The sequence below is a fragment of the Echinops telfairi genome, unplaced genomic scaffold (genome assembly GCF_000313985.2).
Source record: "Echinops telfairi isolate 266 unplaced genomic scaffold, ASM31398v2 ScPeMD7_6;HRSCAF=24_0, whole genome shotgun sequence".
Classification (NCBI taxonomy): Eukaryota; Metazoa; Chordata; class Mammalia; order Afrosoricida; family Tenrecidae; genus Echinops; species Echinops telfairi.
In genome coordinates, this window is record NW_022103902.1 from 15,054,814 (window position 1) to 15,070,831 (window position 16,018).

General features: G+C 50.0%; 1 protein-coding gene across 1 annotated transcript in view; it reads left to right on the top strand.

The window, feature by feature from the left end:
* Nucleotides 1–15,801, top strand: part of TIGIT (T cell immunoreceptor with Ig and ITIM domains) — a 23,256-nt gene extending 7,455 nt beyond the window's left edge. The window contains exons 3-4 of the mRNA XM_045286153.1: nucleotides 10,541–10,647; nucleotides 15,501–15,801. Of these exons, the coding sequence (XP_045142088.1) occupies nucleotides 10,541–10,647; nucleotides 15,501–15,734 (341 nt within the window). The 3' untranslated portion in view covers nucleotides 15,735–15,801. The remainder of the gene's footprint in view (nucleotides 1–10,540; nucleotides 10,648–15,500) is intronic.
* The last annotated feature ends 217 nt before the right edge of the window (nucleotides 15,802–16,018 follow it).

The following is a 16,018-nucleotide window of genomic DNA, read 5'->3' on the forward strand; positions in this document are numbered from 1 at the left end:
GAGAGAGCCCAGTGCTTCCTGAGAGCTCATCTACTTAGATCACGCCCCCGGAAGATCATCTCCCCAACCAAAGGTTAACTGACTGGGCACCTTCATTGCATCAGCCACATCCCTCACAGAATCACCTCGCTGGTGTCTGAAACCCTGAGAGAAGGTGCGTGTACACCAGGGAGTGAACTTCTTGGGACCATCACAGACTTCTGCTTACCTGGCTGAGGGCGCCCAAGTGGAAGGATACACTGATTGCCAGGAAGAAATAGGCCGATGGGAGTATCTTCGCTTTCCAGTGCTGCTATAACATAAGTAGCATAAGTGAGTGCCTTTAATGAACAAAACCATATTTTCTCTGAGTTTTAGGCAGCTAGAAACACAAATTCAGGGCACTAACTGAATTCAGGACAGCCTCTCTCTCTCTCTCTCTCTCTCTCTCTCTCTCTCTCTCTCTCTCTCTGTCTCTCTCTCTGTCTCTCAGGGCACTGACTGAATTCAGGACAGTCTCTCTCTCTCTCTCTCTCTCTCTCTGCCTGCTACAGGAGACGGCCCTTGTCTGAGCTTCTTTAGCCCAGGCATCCCTCAGTTTTGGACCAACTGCACTGAATATGGTGCCTGTCTCCCTGTCCCTGCTGACTTGTCCCTGTGACTTGCCCATATCATACACTGATATGGTCTCATGAGCATCAAAAAGAAAACCCAACTGGAAACCGGGTTGTGGTCACAGGTATAGGGGTTAAGATTCCATTCCATTTTGGAGAGACACGATTCCATCCATAACAGTAGCTACGGATCTGTTTGCACACCTGTGTTTCCCACCTGCCCAATTTCAACAGGAACTGGGCAAGGACCGCCATCAGAGTCCCAGAAATGTATGGTGACTGAGGGCTCAGACCTTGGATGAAAATCTAGGCAATGCCAATAGTAAGCCTTGCATTCCATCCCCCTAATAGTCTGGGTTCTCTCAATAGAGGCGGGTCATCAGAATCCTGAAGAGCTAGTCTCGCAATTCATATCAACTCATACAAAGAAGTGAATCTGAGCAGCACAGGGTTGGGCCGTGAGTGCCGCCCAGCTTGGCTGCCCTGAGCTGATGAGCACGGCTGGTCAGCACCTCTGCAGGACTCCCCTGGCCTCACAGCTCCCCACGGGGTTTGCTAAGACCTTTATTAAGGCCATTGCGACTGTGTGACAGTCCAACTGCTTTGTCTTCCCAACCCTGCGTTCTGAGCGCCTTCTATAGGTATCTCAAGGTGCTTCTCTACCTGACGTCCGGCATGGTCATCTTTTGTCTTAAAGGTTGCATTCTGGAGAACCTTAGGCACAAAGGGAACACCAAAGGCATAGTGTTTTCTCATTGGCCTGCTGACTGCGAGGTCAGCAGTTTGAAACCATCAGCCACTCCTTGGGAGAAAGACTGGGTTTTCTGCTTCCATAGTGTGTTCCAGTCCTTCCCAAAGAGAAAACAATGGGACTGGCAATCGGGGGGTGGGGGGGGGAGGAGGAGGGGACAGGAAGGGGAGCAAGGACCCAACAAAATCAGGGACAAGGGAACAACAAGAGAGCTACAGTTGATGGCGAGGAGGGTGTATAATGCCTGGTGGGGTTTGATCAAGTGCAATGTATCCGAGAGGAATTACTTGCATGAGGGTGAGCATGATAGTGGGACAGGAGGAAGATGAAAGGAAATAGCTAAAGCTATTCATAGAGGTATAGCTATAGGCAGGTATGTATGTAAATATATTAATTTATAATGAAAGAGATAGAGGACAATGTACATATATTTTTATGTTAAGTATTAAGATAACAAATACACTTTGGGCCTCTACTCAAGGCCTCCCTAAACACAAAAACACTTTGTTGTAATAACCTGGCACTCTTTGATACTCACCTTCCCAACAGGATCACTGAAGATTAAATGGGTGCTTTAGCAAATGTGGTGAAGAAAGTGGATGGTTCCCGGCTATCAAAAGATATAGTGTCTGGGGTTTTAAAGGCATGAAGTTAAACAAGGAGCCATCTAGCAAGGAAGCAAATAAACCCACATGGAAGAATCACACCAGCCTGTGTGATCACGAGGTGTCGAAGGGATCAGGTATCAAAAGATCCCAAACAAACAATTATATCAAAGTGAAAGAGGGGGATTGGAGTGGAGACTCAAAGCCCATCTGTAGACAATTGGACATCCCCCCACAGAAGGGTTACAAGGAAGGAATGATTCAACCAGGGTGTAGTATAGCACGGACGAAACACACATCGTTCCTCTAGTTCCTGAATGCTTCCTTCCCCCCATGTCCCAATTCTACTTTAGAAACCCGGCTAGATCAGAGTACACACATTGGCGCAGATAAGAACTCTGGACACATGGAATTCAGGACAGACAAACCCCTCGGGAACAGTAATGGGAGTAGTGATGTCATGAGGGCTGGGGAAGGTGTGGTTGGGGGGTGGGAGGAGAGGGGGGCACCCATCACAAGGTTGGATGTATAACCCACACCCCAGGGGGACAAGTAACAAAAATGTGGGTGAAGGGAGAAAATGGACAGTGTAAGACTCAAAATAACAATAACGTATGATTGCTCACGAGGGGGCGAGTGTAGCGTCCCGGTCTGCGGGACACACGAGCAGGACCCTGGAGGGAAAGACGAACCTGGATGGAAGAAAAGACATGGAGACGTGGAGCAAGACAAACGTTGATCAAGCTCGATTTATTTGGGCAAAGCTCGGGGTATATAAAGGGGAACTGGGAGGTGCATATTTTAATAAGGTGTGCTGCACAACATCCAATCCAACATGTATATTATAATGAAGCATAAGCATGTTAACCAATCAGCTGCAGGTGAAAAGGCGCGCGCTAGTTCTGAAAGACGTCCTGCATGCAAATTAAGGTTCATCAGGCGTATTGCGTATTCCCAACATGGTATGTCTGTAGTCCAATGAGCGCTCGGCATTTTTAACCAATGGGTGAAAAGGTCAGCTTTTACAACCGCCCGTGCTACAGAGCATGTAGCTAGGAACGCGGAGGTTGGGTTGGGCAGGAATTTAGGCAGGGCCAGTTCCCCACAGGTTTAAGCAATGAAAGACAAAACTTAACAACCAGGAAGCAGCCAAGTTCGGCTACGTGGCTGAGGCTAAGGCCTTAATGGCCACCGGCTCCCAACAGGCGAGGAAGGGGGAGGGAGGGGGAAAAAGAGCTGATACCAAGGGCTCAAGTAGAAAGAAAATGGTTTGGAAATGTTGATGGCAACACATGTACAAGTGTGCTTCATACAATTGAATGATGGATTGCTATATGATTTGTAAGAGCTCCCCAGTAAAGTGATTTTTTTTTTTTAAGATACTGGTTTGCTAAAAAAAAGAGTTGCAGTCTTGGAAACTCACAGGGACAGTCCCACCCTGTCCTCTAGGGTCACTCTGGGTTGGCACCAACTGACGGCGGTGAGTGTGTTTGTTGAACATGGAGAGTGGGCACTCTGAAGGATGGTCGGCACCAGGACGCCACCATATATAATGGCTACATACTCTGGGACCCGCGTTCCTATCGTGGTAGGACCGCCCCAGACCTTTGTGAGCAAAAGGTGCGGCCACTTGCTCCCTAAAGATGAGCAGTTTTAGAAACGTGCTATATGGTTACGGTGAGTCACAGCAGACGCGTTGGCAGTAGGTTTGGTGGTTTTTTGTTTTTGAAACATTGTGATCAGGGAAGCTTTTGTGGGTGACATCAGACTGGAGGGCCGTGCCGGGTTGGGTTGGGTGGCAAGAATGGCGCTTGCTAAGATGGTGTGAGCGACATCGGGGTTGACAGTGAGTCTGAAAGGTCAGATTGTTCATCCTTGGACTTCCCTGAAGCAGTCAGGGCTGACTGCTAGGCATTTTGTCGAGGGCGAGTCGTGACCGTTAGCACTTGCTAACTGCGTGACCCTGTGACCCTCAGTGATTAAATCCAAGGTGACTAGGGGATTCAAGGAAAGCATGTAAGTAAAAGGCTTAGCACCAGGCTAGAAAAATCCCGACAATGTGTTGTTGGGTACTGTTGAGCTGGTCCCATAGCGACCCTGTGAACAACAGAATTGCTATGCTGAGCCCACGGGTGCAGCTGCTGTGCCACTCCGGCCCGCCGAGGGCCTGTCAGAGGACAATGCTAGTCCATAAGTGGCTGTGCTAGCCCCGCTCCCTGCCCGGGGGCCTCCTCAGTCCAACTGTCAGCCAGGGCAGTGGAATTCCCTGTGGCCAAGACTCCCCTGCCCATAGGGTGTCCACCTATATTCTCTCAGAGTATTGTAATCAAACACCAACCTACGCACTTTGGTGAAGAGAGTTTGCCGATACGATGAAAGTCGTACATCAGCTGACTGTATGCATTAGGGGGATTATCCTAAGTGGGTCTAGCCCAGGGCTGGGGAACCTTTTTTTTTTTCCCCCCTTGGCAAGGGCCATTTGGATTATTTAGAGCATCCTTCACAGGCCATACAGAATCATCCACCTACATATGTAGCCTGCTCTATTTGGTCAACCGTTTCATGAAGCTAGAGCGGCTTCTCTTTGGCTCTGGTGGCGTCGTGGTTACGTGTTGGGCTGCTAGCTACAAAGCCAGTGGTTTGAAACCGCCACTCTCTCCTCACTCCCTGGGAGACAGACAGGGCTGTCTGCCGGCGTGAAGCCTTACAGACTTGGAAACAGAGGCAGTTCGACCTCCAGGGCCGCTATGAGCCAGCACTGACCCCGTGGCATGGAGACTGATGGCCGGACGGCTTCTTTCGGGTGAGATGTGGGAAGTGAGCTGGTCTGAGCCAACCCAGGAGCATCAGAAAGGGCTGACCTCTTCCTGGTGAAAGAGAGTCAGTGTGCCCGATTCCCCAGGCTGGCTTTGCAGATGGAGGGAGCCAGAGGGCAGGCAATGTGCCTTCCGGGGGCTGAAAGACGTCTTTGGCAGGCAGCCAGCCAAGAGATGGGAACCTTGGTTCTACAACCACTAGGATCCTAATGCTGCCACAGCTGTGTGAGCGTGTTAAGAGATCCCAGCCCCTCTGACGCCCAGTCATACAGCACCCTGACTTCTGACCTGTAGAACCGAGAGCTAAAACTGTGTGTTCTTGCCAGATGCTAACTTTGTGGTTATGTGAAGCAATCGAAAAATAGCACACTAGCCAAATCAGCTCATCGTTTGCCACCCTTCACGCTTCCTTAGATGCCTCAAGTGTCATCCCGATGCCTGTGCGGTTTGTGACGGGGGGACATTTTTTCTGCCAAGGTCCATTTGCATATTCATCGTGTCATTTCCGGGCCATCGAAAAATCATCACCTTAAAAATTCGCCTGAAAAAAAAAAATTCGCCTGCTCTGTTCGGTCACACGTTTCATTAAATCACCCCCAAGGTGACGGCTGGAACTGCCGTCTCCTTGGTGCGACGTGGGATGTGAGCTAGTCTGGATGACTTTGTAGGGCCAGGTGTCCCCCACACCCGCTGTCTGTCTCAGGGCTCTGAATTAGGATGCGAAGTCCACCTGCTACCAAAGACAGGGTGCAATTAAGTTGATTCTGACACCTGATGACGCCACCGGTGTCCACGCAGAACCGTGTTCCATCCAGTCGTCCACGGCTGGGTTTGGGAAAGGAGGCCACCAGGCCTTTCTTCCTAGAGCCTCTGGGTGCACTGCAACCACCATCCTTTTGGTTAGCAGTCGAGCATGTTGCCTGGCGGCTCTGCCCAGGGACGCCATGCTGCTGTAGGCAAACGCAGGTCCTCTGCTGTGAAGTTCGTTCTGACTCAGAGCAACTCTTATGGGACGGGGTGGAACAGCCCCAGAGGCTTTCCCAAACTGTGATTTGTACGAAAACAGACTGCCACCCTTTCTCCTGGGGGGTGGCTGATGGGTTCAAACCTTTTCCAGTTGGCAGCAGAGCACTTTAACCATTGTGTCATCTGGGCTCAGGCCCCCAATCATGACCATTTAGTGACTAAATTTTAGTCAATTCCAACTCAAAATGACCCTGTAGGGCAGTGGTTCTCAACCTTCCTAATGCTGCGAACCCTTTAATACAGTGTCGCATGTTGTGGTGACCCACCACACCAACCATAAAATTATTTTTGTTGCTACTTCATAACTGCCATTGTGCTACTGTTATGAATCATCATATAAATATCTGATATGCAGGATGTATTTTCATTGCTACAAATTGAACATAATTAAAGCATAGTGATAAATCACAAAAACAATATGAAATTATATATTGTGAAATATTTATTTCTAATATCAAATCAATGAAATTCTGTCTTGAAGCATGGTGTAGCCAGGGGTAACAGTCTTCACACCGGGTACTCGTATGTGGGCGTATCTGCATGTGGGCGGGCCCTCCTGGAGACAGATAGAGGAGTGGTGTCTCGGTTCTTAAGACCATCGGAAATATGTATTTTCTGATGGTCATAGGTGACACCCGTGAAAGGGTCATTCGCTGCTATAGGGGTTTCTGAAGCTGTAACTCTTGATAGGGACAGAAAGCCTCATCTTTCTCCTCCAGAGAAGCTAGTAGATTTGAACCACTGCTCTTAAGGTTAGCTTTCCAATGTTTTCCCCACAGCACTACCAGTGTTCCTCCAGGCCTGTCCTCCTCCTCCTCTTGCTCCTCCTCCTCTTTTTGCTCCTCCCACTCATAGTCACCCTACAGAAGAGGGTAAAATTGCACCGGTGGGTTTGTGAGACCATAACTCTTTACGGGAGTAGAAAGGCCGGCAGGCCTGGGATCATCACTATTTAATTTTACTTCTTCTGTCATTGGTACAGGAAAAGAAACAGGCTTTCCCTCTAGGGGTAAATGATACACAAGCCAATGCCTAGACACAGTGCAAGAACATAAGTCCTATCAATAAGCTCAGGGTGAAAGGCTGTCAAGAGGGAACTTGAGGTCAACGACATGCCCACAGGAGAACTGCTTGAACTACACGATGCAAACAAGGGTCAGTCTGAGAAGAATGTCTGTCTCCCTCACCTGCCTAGTATGTAGAGCTGTCCTATCTTTAAGGTCGACGTGTGCTGGGCAGTTTCCTGCCTTGAGCTTTATCTACATCCTGAGATGTCTCGACCAGCTCAGGGCCCCAGGTTCTCAGAGCTTCCTGTGCACCGGGCTTCTCACTCTCTCCAGCTGGGGACGATTTTGTGCCCTCCCACTATAACTTTCCTTTCATCGAGGTTGGGTGGAGAAATGTAGGACTTAAATGATTGTTCGGCATCTCCTAGAAAAAGGTCAATTTTAGGTACCCTTGAGGCTTGGCCCCTGGTGGTGTGGTGGTTATGTGTTGGGCTGCGATGCACGCTGTCAGCAGTTCGAATCCACAAGCCGCTCCTTGGGAGAAAGACAGGCCTTTCTACTCCTGTGAATAGTTTCAGTCCCGGAAAGCCACCAGGGCATCACTGATGAGTTGGCATCGACTCAATGGCAGTGACCGTGAGAGAGGATGAGACAGGGAGGTGGGCAGGATGCTCAGGCTTGGGCAGCTGTGGGGACTCTAAATGAGGCTGCTCAGGAAAACCACAGGATCCCAGCGGGCTCTGGGGTTACTAATTGGAGTTCTGGTGGCGGGGTGGGCTTCACAATGGGCTGCTCACCACAAGGTCAGCGATTCGAACCCACAAACCGTTCCATCTGAGAAAGATGAGGCGTTCTGCTTGGATAAATATTTACCATCTCAGAATCGCCGTGGGGGGAGTTTGGCTCAGGGCAGCCTTCCAGAGGGCTTGTGCTGCGCGCCTTGTTCGCTGAGCAGCTGGAGTTGATGGTTCCTGGCCAGAGAGAAAGCAGATGTTTGTTGTTGGCTGTTTTGTTGTTGTTTGTTTGCATGCACGCTTGTGGCTGTTCAGAAGCCGGCGCCAAGTCGCACATGGCCGTGAAACCCAAGCTGGCTAGCGGTGGCTGAGTGGATCTTTCTGTCTGCGAAGTGCCCCACAATCTCAATAGTTCATTCTTTTCCTTTCGGGGAGGCGGACAGTTTCGGGCGTGGGGGTCGAGGGATTCTGCTGGGAACCTTTGGCCCCGGCAGCTTCGGCAGGTGGGGCTATTTCCGCTCCTCTCGCTTTATCCACAACATCCTCCTGAGACCCTTCCTGGAGAGCTCGGGTCCCTCCCTCATGGCACCCACAACACACTGTTGGGTGTGTCCTGGGCGTGTCCTTCTCTCGGGACCCTGGGCCTCCCGGCCTCTCACCTAAACAGAAACTGTTCCCCGTTCCCTCTGAGGGTAGTGGCTTGGGAGGAGGGAGGATGGCGCAGGGGGAGGGCAGGGAAATGAAGGTGTGTGCTTGATACACGTCGTTTCATTTCGTTCTCATGAGAAGTCGACGATAGAGTGACCCTTACTCCGACTCACGGCGACATCCGGGCTGGTCCTGTTCTATCTTCATCTGGCCGCTGCTTCTCTAAATAGAGCAACTGAGGCTCACACGACCCCTTAGGTCAATCATGGGACCTGGACTTGAACCTGTCTTTCTGACATCAGTGACCTAGGTCTTAGGGGGCAAGCAGTTTCTTAGAGGGAAATGCAGTGTTTCCTGTGCTGGGGTTTGGGGGGATGGAGGGGGCAATGACTCATCACCAGCTCCCGCACCCACTCTCAGCCAAGCTTTGGCCAGGAGCAGTGTGAGGCCGGCGCCTGCTGCATGGCCCTGGGCTGCTACCCTGGCCTACAGAGTGGGCTTCTAACAGCTCAGGCACTGGACTAGATTCCTCAAAGATCCCTCTCAAAGCAGAATCAGGAATTTGGCTTTCAGCAAGGAGCTCGGTTCTGTCCTACAAGGTCATCATGAGTTGGAATTGACTGGTTGGCACACGGGGACACGCTTTGAGGATTGCTGGGGCAACTGCTGGTGGGTACTGCCTCCATCGCCAGGACTAACACACAAAGGGCCACCCTAGGAGGGAGTCTGTGAGTGTGCAGACAGGCAACACACATGGTTAGAGGCATGAGCCCACCCAGAGGGGCCTCGGAAGAAATGCCTGGCGATGTCACCTTGAGAAGTCAGCCTACAGAGCATCGCTCTACTCTCACACCCATGGGCCCGCCATGCGTCAGTCAGGATCTAACGGACTGCCCCTGGAAAGGGCTGGGCCCTACCTTGCCTGGGTTGTGGGGGTGTCTGACAGAGAGCAGGCAAGAAGGGGAGGTGTGCTCTGTAGAGAATTTAAAGCACTAAAGCCCCCCAAATGTCCTTCTTTTTATTATTACGTTGGGCCAGAAATTTAAACAATGCCAGAGATCAAATAGTCTTCCTTGAAAAAAAAAGTTTTTCTAATTGTAAATAGTAATTTCTCTGGTGACTGTTGAGTTTTAAAGATAAGATTATTATTGCATTTTACATGAAAGTTAATTCTGAAAACTTCCAGTGTTACAGCCAGTTTCTTAAGACAGGTGGATGTGGCCACCTGCATTCATTTTCGAAATAAGTTCAAAATGGTTCTGACTCATTCAAGCACTTTTGAGGTGAAGTTTGTATCTCCAGCCCCTGTGGTGACTACACACTCCTGTCTTTAAACCCTAGATGGTAAATAAATGGTGATGTCCCAGGGGTTGTAAAGACAAAGACTTACAACTCATCCCAGCTGACCTCTTGGAGTTTCTATTTGTGTGTAAAAGTGAAGCAAGAGTAAAAACTGAAAGGTGTAATATTTTGTGTGGTCAACTCGAATCTTCTTTCATATAGGAAAAGTTTTACTGGATTTTATGAATAGTGAGATGGAAATTTCTTCCTTTGCAATTGTAACCTTTTGAAACTGACGAATGAATCAAGATAATCATAGTATCTCTTAGAGATGTTTCATCTTTATTAAGATCCACTTATGGATTACAGAGTAACTATCTATGTAAAATATACCAGACACTAGTGAAAGGGTCATTGTTCAAGGGCAACTAGAAACATTACTGAATAAATGCTTATTTTTTTGCACTGGAATATTAATTACACTTTTAATTACACATTCTTCACTGATATGATTATGTATGGAATTTAATGAAAGAACAATTTCACTTTAGTGTTTCCTCCCCCATGGATGTTATTATTTGTTTTATTTTTTAATTCTTACTAAAAATTATGTTATCATATAAAGGGCCCCCCAAAATAATGAATCCCAACAATGTCATCGAGTCAATTCTGACTCAAAGTGACCTTGTAGGTACAGGTAGAACGGCCCCTGAGGCCTTCTGAGACTGTCACTCTTTATGGGGAGTAGAAGCCTCATCTTCAGCTCCCTCAGAGCCGCTGGGGGTTTCAAACCACTGACCTTGTGATTACCAGCCCAATGTGTAACCACTATCCCACCAAAGGGAGAGGGCACTAAACTGGTCTGTTCTTGGTGTCAAGTGTACTGCATGACCACTGGCTGTTGTGAGGCCGGGGGTGTACGGCGGCCCAGGCCGATGCTCAGCTCTTCAGAGCTGGGCTGCTGTCTCCCGTCCTGCAGACAGACACAGGCCCTGCTCCGTTCCTGCCGCTCTGCAATGGGATGGGGGCTACCTTCGCTCTGGCCCCTGCCACTAACCACCATGTCCTCCTCCCTCTAGAGGCCAAGCACCGCGCTGGATTCCAGATGTCCTGGCTTGGAGCCCTGGTCACAGTTCCTGTGGTCATCTGTACTGTAGCCATTGGGCTGGTCACGCTGTCTAGAAAGGTAATGACTCATGTGCTGGGCACCCCAGACCCCTGCCTTACCCTGTCACACCCTGGCTCTTTCTGTTTACTGTCCATCATGTTCTTCTACTGAGATAACCCAGAGACATCCAGTTGTTGCCTTTGTCCATGTGGAATGTTCTTTAGTGTTCTCTGAGGCTTCTTAAATGGTATTTGTCTTTTTAAAAAATGTTTTAAGTTCTTTGTGTTTTTCCCGGTGCCTCCTTTTTTGGGAGCGTTGGAAGGTTCAATCTGAAGCCACCAAAAGTTCCCAGTTCTGACTCTGACACATTCCTGAGAGTGTGATTCATCTCCTACACGAGTGACGCAGCTCAGGCGTCTGCTCTGGGCCAGGGCCTCCGGTGGCCACTCTGCTGGGGCCCTGCTGGACGCCGATGACCTCCACAGGGCGAGGGAGCCAAAGATGCACGGCCAGGAGGCTGTCACGTGCCTGTTCCTTCCACTCAGAGGGTCGCGTGGCTTACAGTATCGGAGGAGGAGCGATGCCCTGCAGGCCCTCCCTTGGGAATGGGTAGTGATGGTGGTTGTACAGCGCGTGAAGATGTATGCACGTCTCGGAATGGAACCTTTACCATAATAAGAAAAATAAGTTGCTACTTCCAGGGTGTGGTTTTAGAGAAGGTACTTATTCATACCAGGTTTTTGTTTCATCACATATCAAGTGGGGACGATAAGCCAGTTTGTTTCCTATCACAGTGCTGGGTGAACAGGTGACCTATTGATGGAGAGCTGTGTAAACCATGGAGAAATCCATCGATGTACTCGTTATGTCGTAAACGCGTAGCTACTGATGTTTCCTCTTTGCTTTGTGAATCTTCTTTGAACCTTCAGGTAGCCCAAGCCTAGCCAAACTCAACTGCCATCGAATCAAATGGACAGATAGTGACCTTAGAGGACAGGGCAGAAGTGCCCCTGTGGGTTTCCAAGGTTGGAACTCTTTCTGGGAATAGAAAGTCTCGTTTTACTTCTGAAGAGTGGGTAGTGGTTTCGAACTGCTGCCCTTGAAAGTAGTAGCAGCCCAATGCATCATCACTACACCCACCAGGGCTCAGGGCAGCCCAGGTCACCCTAATCCACTCACCTCACAAGCACGAGCTCCTAACATCACTGTCCACCTTTCCCCCCAGCCCTCCCTCCCTCCTTCCCTACACCTTTCCCTCGAACTCTGCTTCCCCTCCATTAACAACTCAACTCTGCAGCCCTGGCATTACCATCGCAGGGCTATGTGCTGGGGGCTGCTCTTGCTCATACATGTGGGTTTACGCTACTGTGTTAGGCTGGGCTGACTCGAGAAACAAATCCAGTAACACTCAAAAATGTATACGAAAAGGGCTTTATATTCAGAAGTAATTCTGTATCAAGGAAGCGTCCCATCACTCCAGTTCAACTCAAGTCCATAAATCCCTCTTCAAACACCCAGTCACATGCAATGATGCAGAATATCCCAGGCTGGTGGGTGCAGAGTTTGGGAAGATGGGTGTTGGCATTGGAGAGATGCAGGTGTGAGCTCTGTTCGCTGTGTGGCTTCACTGTGCCGCGCCTCAGTGTCCCCGAGGAAAGCTGAGGGTCATGACGGCGCTGCCACAACTCAGCTCTGGTAAAACTGAAGTCACATTTGTCAAGGAACCAGCGGAGTATTTTTCCTGGCACGTATGAATGACTGTTGACTGCGTGGTTTTTATAATTAGTACACATTTTATTTAACACACAGAGTGTACCTCATCAAATCTAGTGCTCCATACACATTTCTGTTGCCTGGATTTATCATGCAGAGCTGCATTGATGTCATTTGTCACACGGCTATTGGCGAAAGGGTCCCTGGGGACCTTTGCATCAAGAAAAGGACTGAAGAATGTGTCCAGCTCTCAGCAGTGACCCTGCCTGCAGCCCCACCATCTGGTTACCTCCCCTTCTCTGAGAGGCGAGGAGGGCCCAGCTGCCATTTCTGCAGCTCTCTTGGTCCGGAAGGATACCATCAGGGTATTAGAGGCAGACTTCTTGTTGATCTTGGGCCTGATGGAGGCCCCCACATAGGGTGGAATGCAGATGGAGGGGCCGAGGGACCTACCTCGGGCATACTTGCATTTCCCCAGGGACTTCTGTAGGCCCCCAAAGTCTGAAGATCAACAGCCTAGGCTGGCCTGTCTGACCAAGATTGGGAACGAGGACCCACCAGCAGCAACACTCACACTGACTTTTCTGAGGAAGAGTCAGCTCTTCTATTTTCAAAACAGATCGGCTTACGTCAAGGGATGCCCTCGTTCTGTAAGCATGGCATCAACCTGCTGCGTAACAACCATCCCCTTTCTTTCTATGTACGTCCAGGTTCAGGCATGTTCACTGAACATGCAGGAAGAAAGCAAGAAATGGAGGAGGAGGGATGTTCGGGGGGAGGGAGGGGGACACATGGTTTCTAGTGTGCATCTGAGAGGAAGCAGGGCCTCTCTCGGCCTGCAGTGTGGCTCTACCCCTAGCGTTTTGTATTTGTTTACTGCATCACTGCACAGAGCCTCCTCCATCCTGCCCCTCCGCCTCCCCGTCTGCATCGCCTATGACAGTGTGGGCATTTCCCATCTCGGGGGCAGTGCAGTGTGGGCCAAGTGATATTTGGTTTGTGTGTGTTGCTGTGATTTCCCAAGCCTGCGGCTCATTGTGATTCACTCACTAAACTGTGATGCGGGTGAGTAACCCACTTTAGGGCCATCTTATTCCAGGTACGAGGGTGCCAGCTTTGCCCCCAGCTTTGGCATCCTGATATCTTCTGACCCTCTGCTCATGCCTGTGGTTCATGGATTGGCTGGCCTTTGAACAACCTAAAGCTACCATGTTCTCCTAGGGATGTGATTCTTAGCCTGTTTTCCCAGAACAGAATTCAACACGTCAGTCCTTTTGTCAGTTGTTGTTGTCTGACCATGAGTCTCTAGATGGACTTGAAAAATCAAGTTATCTTCGTGATGGGACTATAGGGGAGAGGGGGGCGGGCAGAAATGAGAGCGAGAGAGAAAAAAAATATTTCAATCCTCAAATAAGTCCTCAAATATATCTTGAGCATCTGTTAAGGGCACTGAGATTACACAAAGGAATACAAGGGGCTTCCAAAAGTCCATTTTGGTGGAAAATGGAATTAACAGGCCATGGAAAGGTTCCCAGGGACCTTTTTGGTGCCCTTGCTATCTATAGACCGCATAGCCTTCCGAAGCAGCTCAGGGCTTGGGGACAGGCATCGCAGGTCGGTAAACCAATCTGCTCTAGAGGACTTCAGCAACCACGGCCGAGCGCGCTGGATGTGTGTGAGTCCTGCGGGAGGGCGTCAGGACAGACACTTGCTGAGCACAGTGCTATGGAGCGGAGTCTGGCGCAGCTCTTAGGAGGACAGAGGGATCGAGCAATGGAAACGTCGACTACAAAACAGAGAGGCGGGAAATTAGATGACTTTGAATGAGACAAATCGGAGTCCCAGTTGGCTATGTCTTTGGACAAGGGACCTTACCTGCTTATTAGCACATCTCAAAGTAGTGTTGTGGTTGACATGCTATAAAAATGCCAGTCCAGTGAATATCCCCGGCCGGTTCTCAATAAATGACCGCTTCGTGCTGTCCAGGGCCTGTACCAGAGGGCGGAGAATGCTGGACAGGGAAGCAGTCAGGAAAGGAGAGCGTGCCGCCTCATAAGGGAGGGAGGGGTTGTTGTTTGTCTGTCTTTGGCATTGTCATCCCCTTGGGAAAGGGACCTACTATTCAGAAGAAAATAGCTTTACACACACAAAAATGATGTTTTAGGGAGTTTTCAAATCCTTAGAGAGCCCATCTCTGGATTCTCTGGACAGGCAGTGGACACTGTGGAAGGCTCCAGGTGGTCACCTGGCCTGGACAAGCTTTATTTTTGAACATCTGCTCTGCTGGTGCTCATGCAGAAGCTGGGCTCTCGGGATGAGAGGGTGGGAGCAGGCTGCTGTGGGAGTCCAGGGGAGAGAGAAGCCGCTGGTGGCAGGTACAGAAGCGAGGGATCCATCTCGCTTCTCTTTAGTGCTCAAGGTAGATGGATATCTATGACTGGTTGGAGATGAATATTAGCCTCCAACTTTCTCATCAGCCTGTACGAGAAACCAAGATAGAGAATGTAGGGATGGGACCAATTGGTGGGGCTGGAGCTGTGTGTGGGGGCGGCGGGGGTGTGTGTGTGTGTGTGTGACTCCCTCCCTGAGTCTGCACTTGGGGTGGGTCACTAGGTATTGCTGTTCTAGGAACAGTGGGGCATGGGGGGCTGGAGCTAGGGCGGGGACCTGGTGGCGGCTGCAGCAAATTGGATGAAGCTACTCAGAGAGAGCGGATTGCGTGCGGGGTGGGAGAAAGCAGAGGTCTGAACCCTGGGGAGCCGCTGACTTTGGGGAACTATCTTAGGAGGAAGAGCAGGCAGGAGTTGCAGATGGGTGGGGCGGTGGGGAGAGCAGAGGACTGTGGGGGAACCAGGAAAGAGGGATGTCTTGGGAAGCAGGAAAAGAGACTGAAAATGAAAGCGGTCCACCGTGTCCAAGGCAGGATGGAGAATTCACTGGGACTGACTAAATGCTGCCTCGGGGGCTAGGGACAGGAAGCAAGGGGCGTGCGTGCCAGTGAATGCACCGTGAATGCCAGTGGAGGGGTTCTTGCCGGGAGGAATCCTGAGTTAACAAGGTTGACAAATTTGGGGTTGAGGCTTTGGTGGTGTTGACAAGAACACGTGCTTCCCTGTGTGTGCCTAGGGCTCAAAGAACTGTGCATTGTGGTGTCCCGTTAGGGGGTAACTTTTGAATAACACCCCTGCATGCTCACTTTGTAATCCATTTGTTTTTAGAGGCGATCTTTGGGAATGCCGGCTGCAGGGAGCAGCCCCAGGACAATGGCATGCGAACAGGAGTACTCTTGTCTTGGGGTTCCTCTGTCCCCTGGAAGATGTGGCCAGGCGGAAGCTGCCTCTGCCAACCCCCAGGAGGAGGAGCGGCAAGACGATGTTGCACCGAACGAGTACTTTAACGTCCTGAGTTACCGAAGTCTGGGGAGTGTCAGCTTCCTGGTAGAGAGGGCTTAGGTCCCTGAAGAACCTTCTCGAAGACACATTCCTTCTTTGTGCTGACATGGACGGATGTCTGCGCACCTGCTCTCTCCAACACTGCTGTGTGTGTATGTGTGTGTGTGTGTGTGTGTGTGTGTGTGTGTTTACAGGGAAGAAAATAAATACCATTCTTCTCTCCCTCTTTATTTTCTTCACTCAACCCTTTGCTCCACAGGCAGACCCTGGGTGAATTACACAGATGTTGGTGAGGAATGATGTGTTAAAAACAAATAAACCTTTTTCTTCTCTTCCTCCCTGAT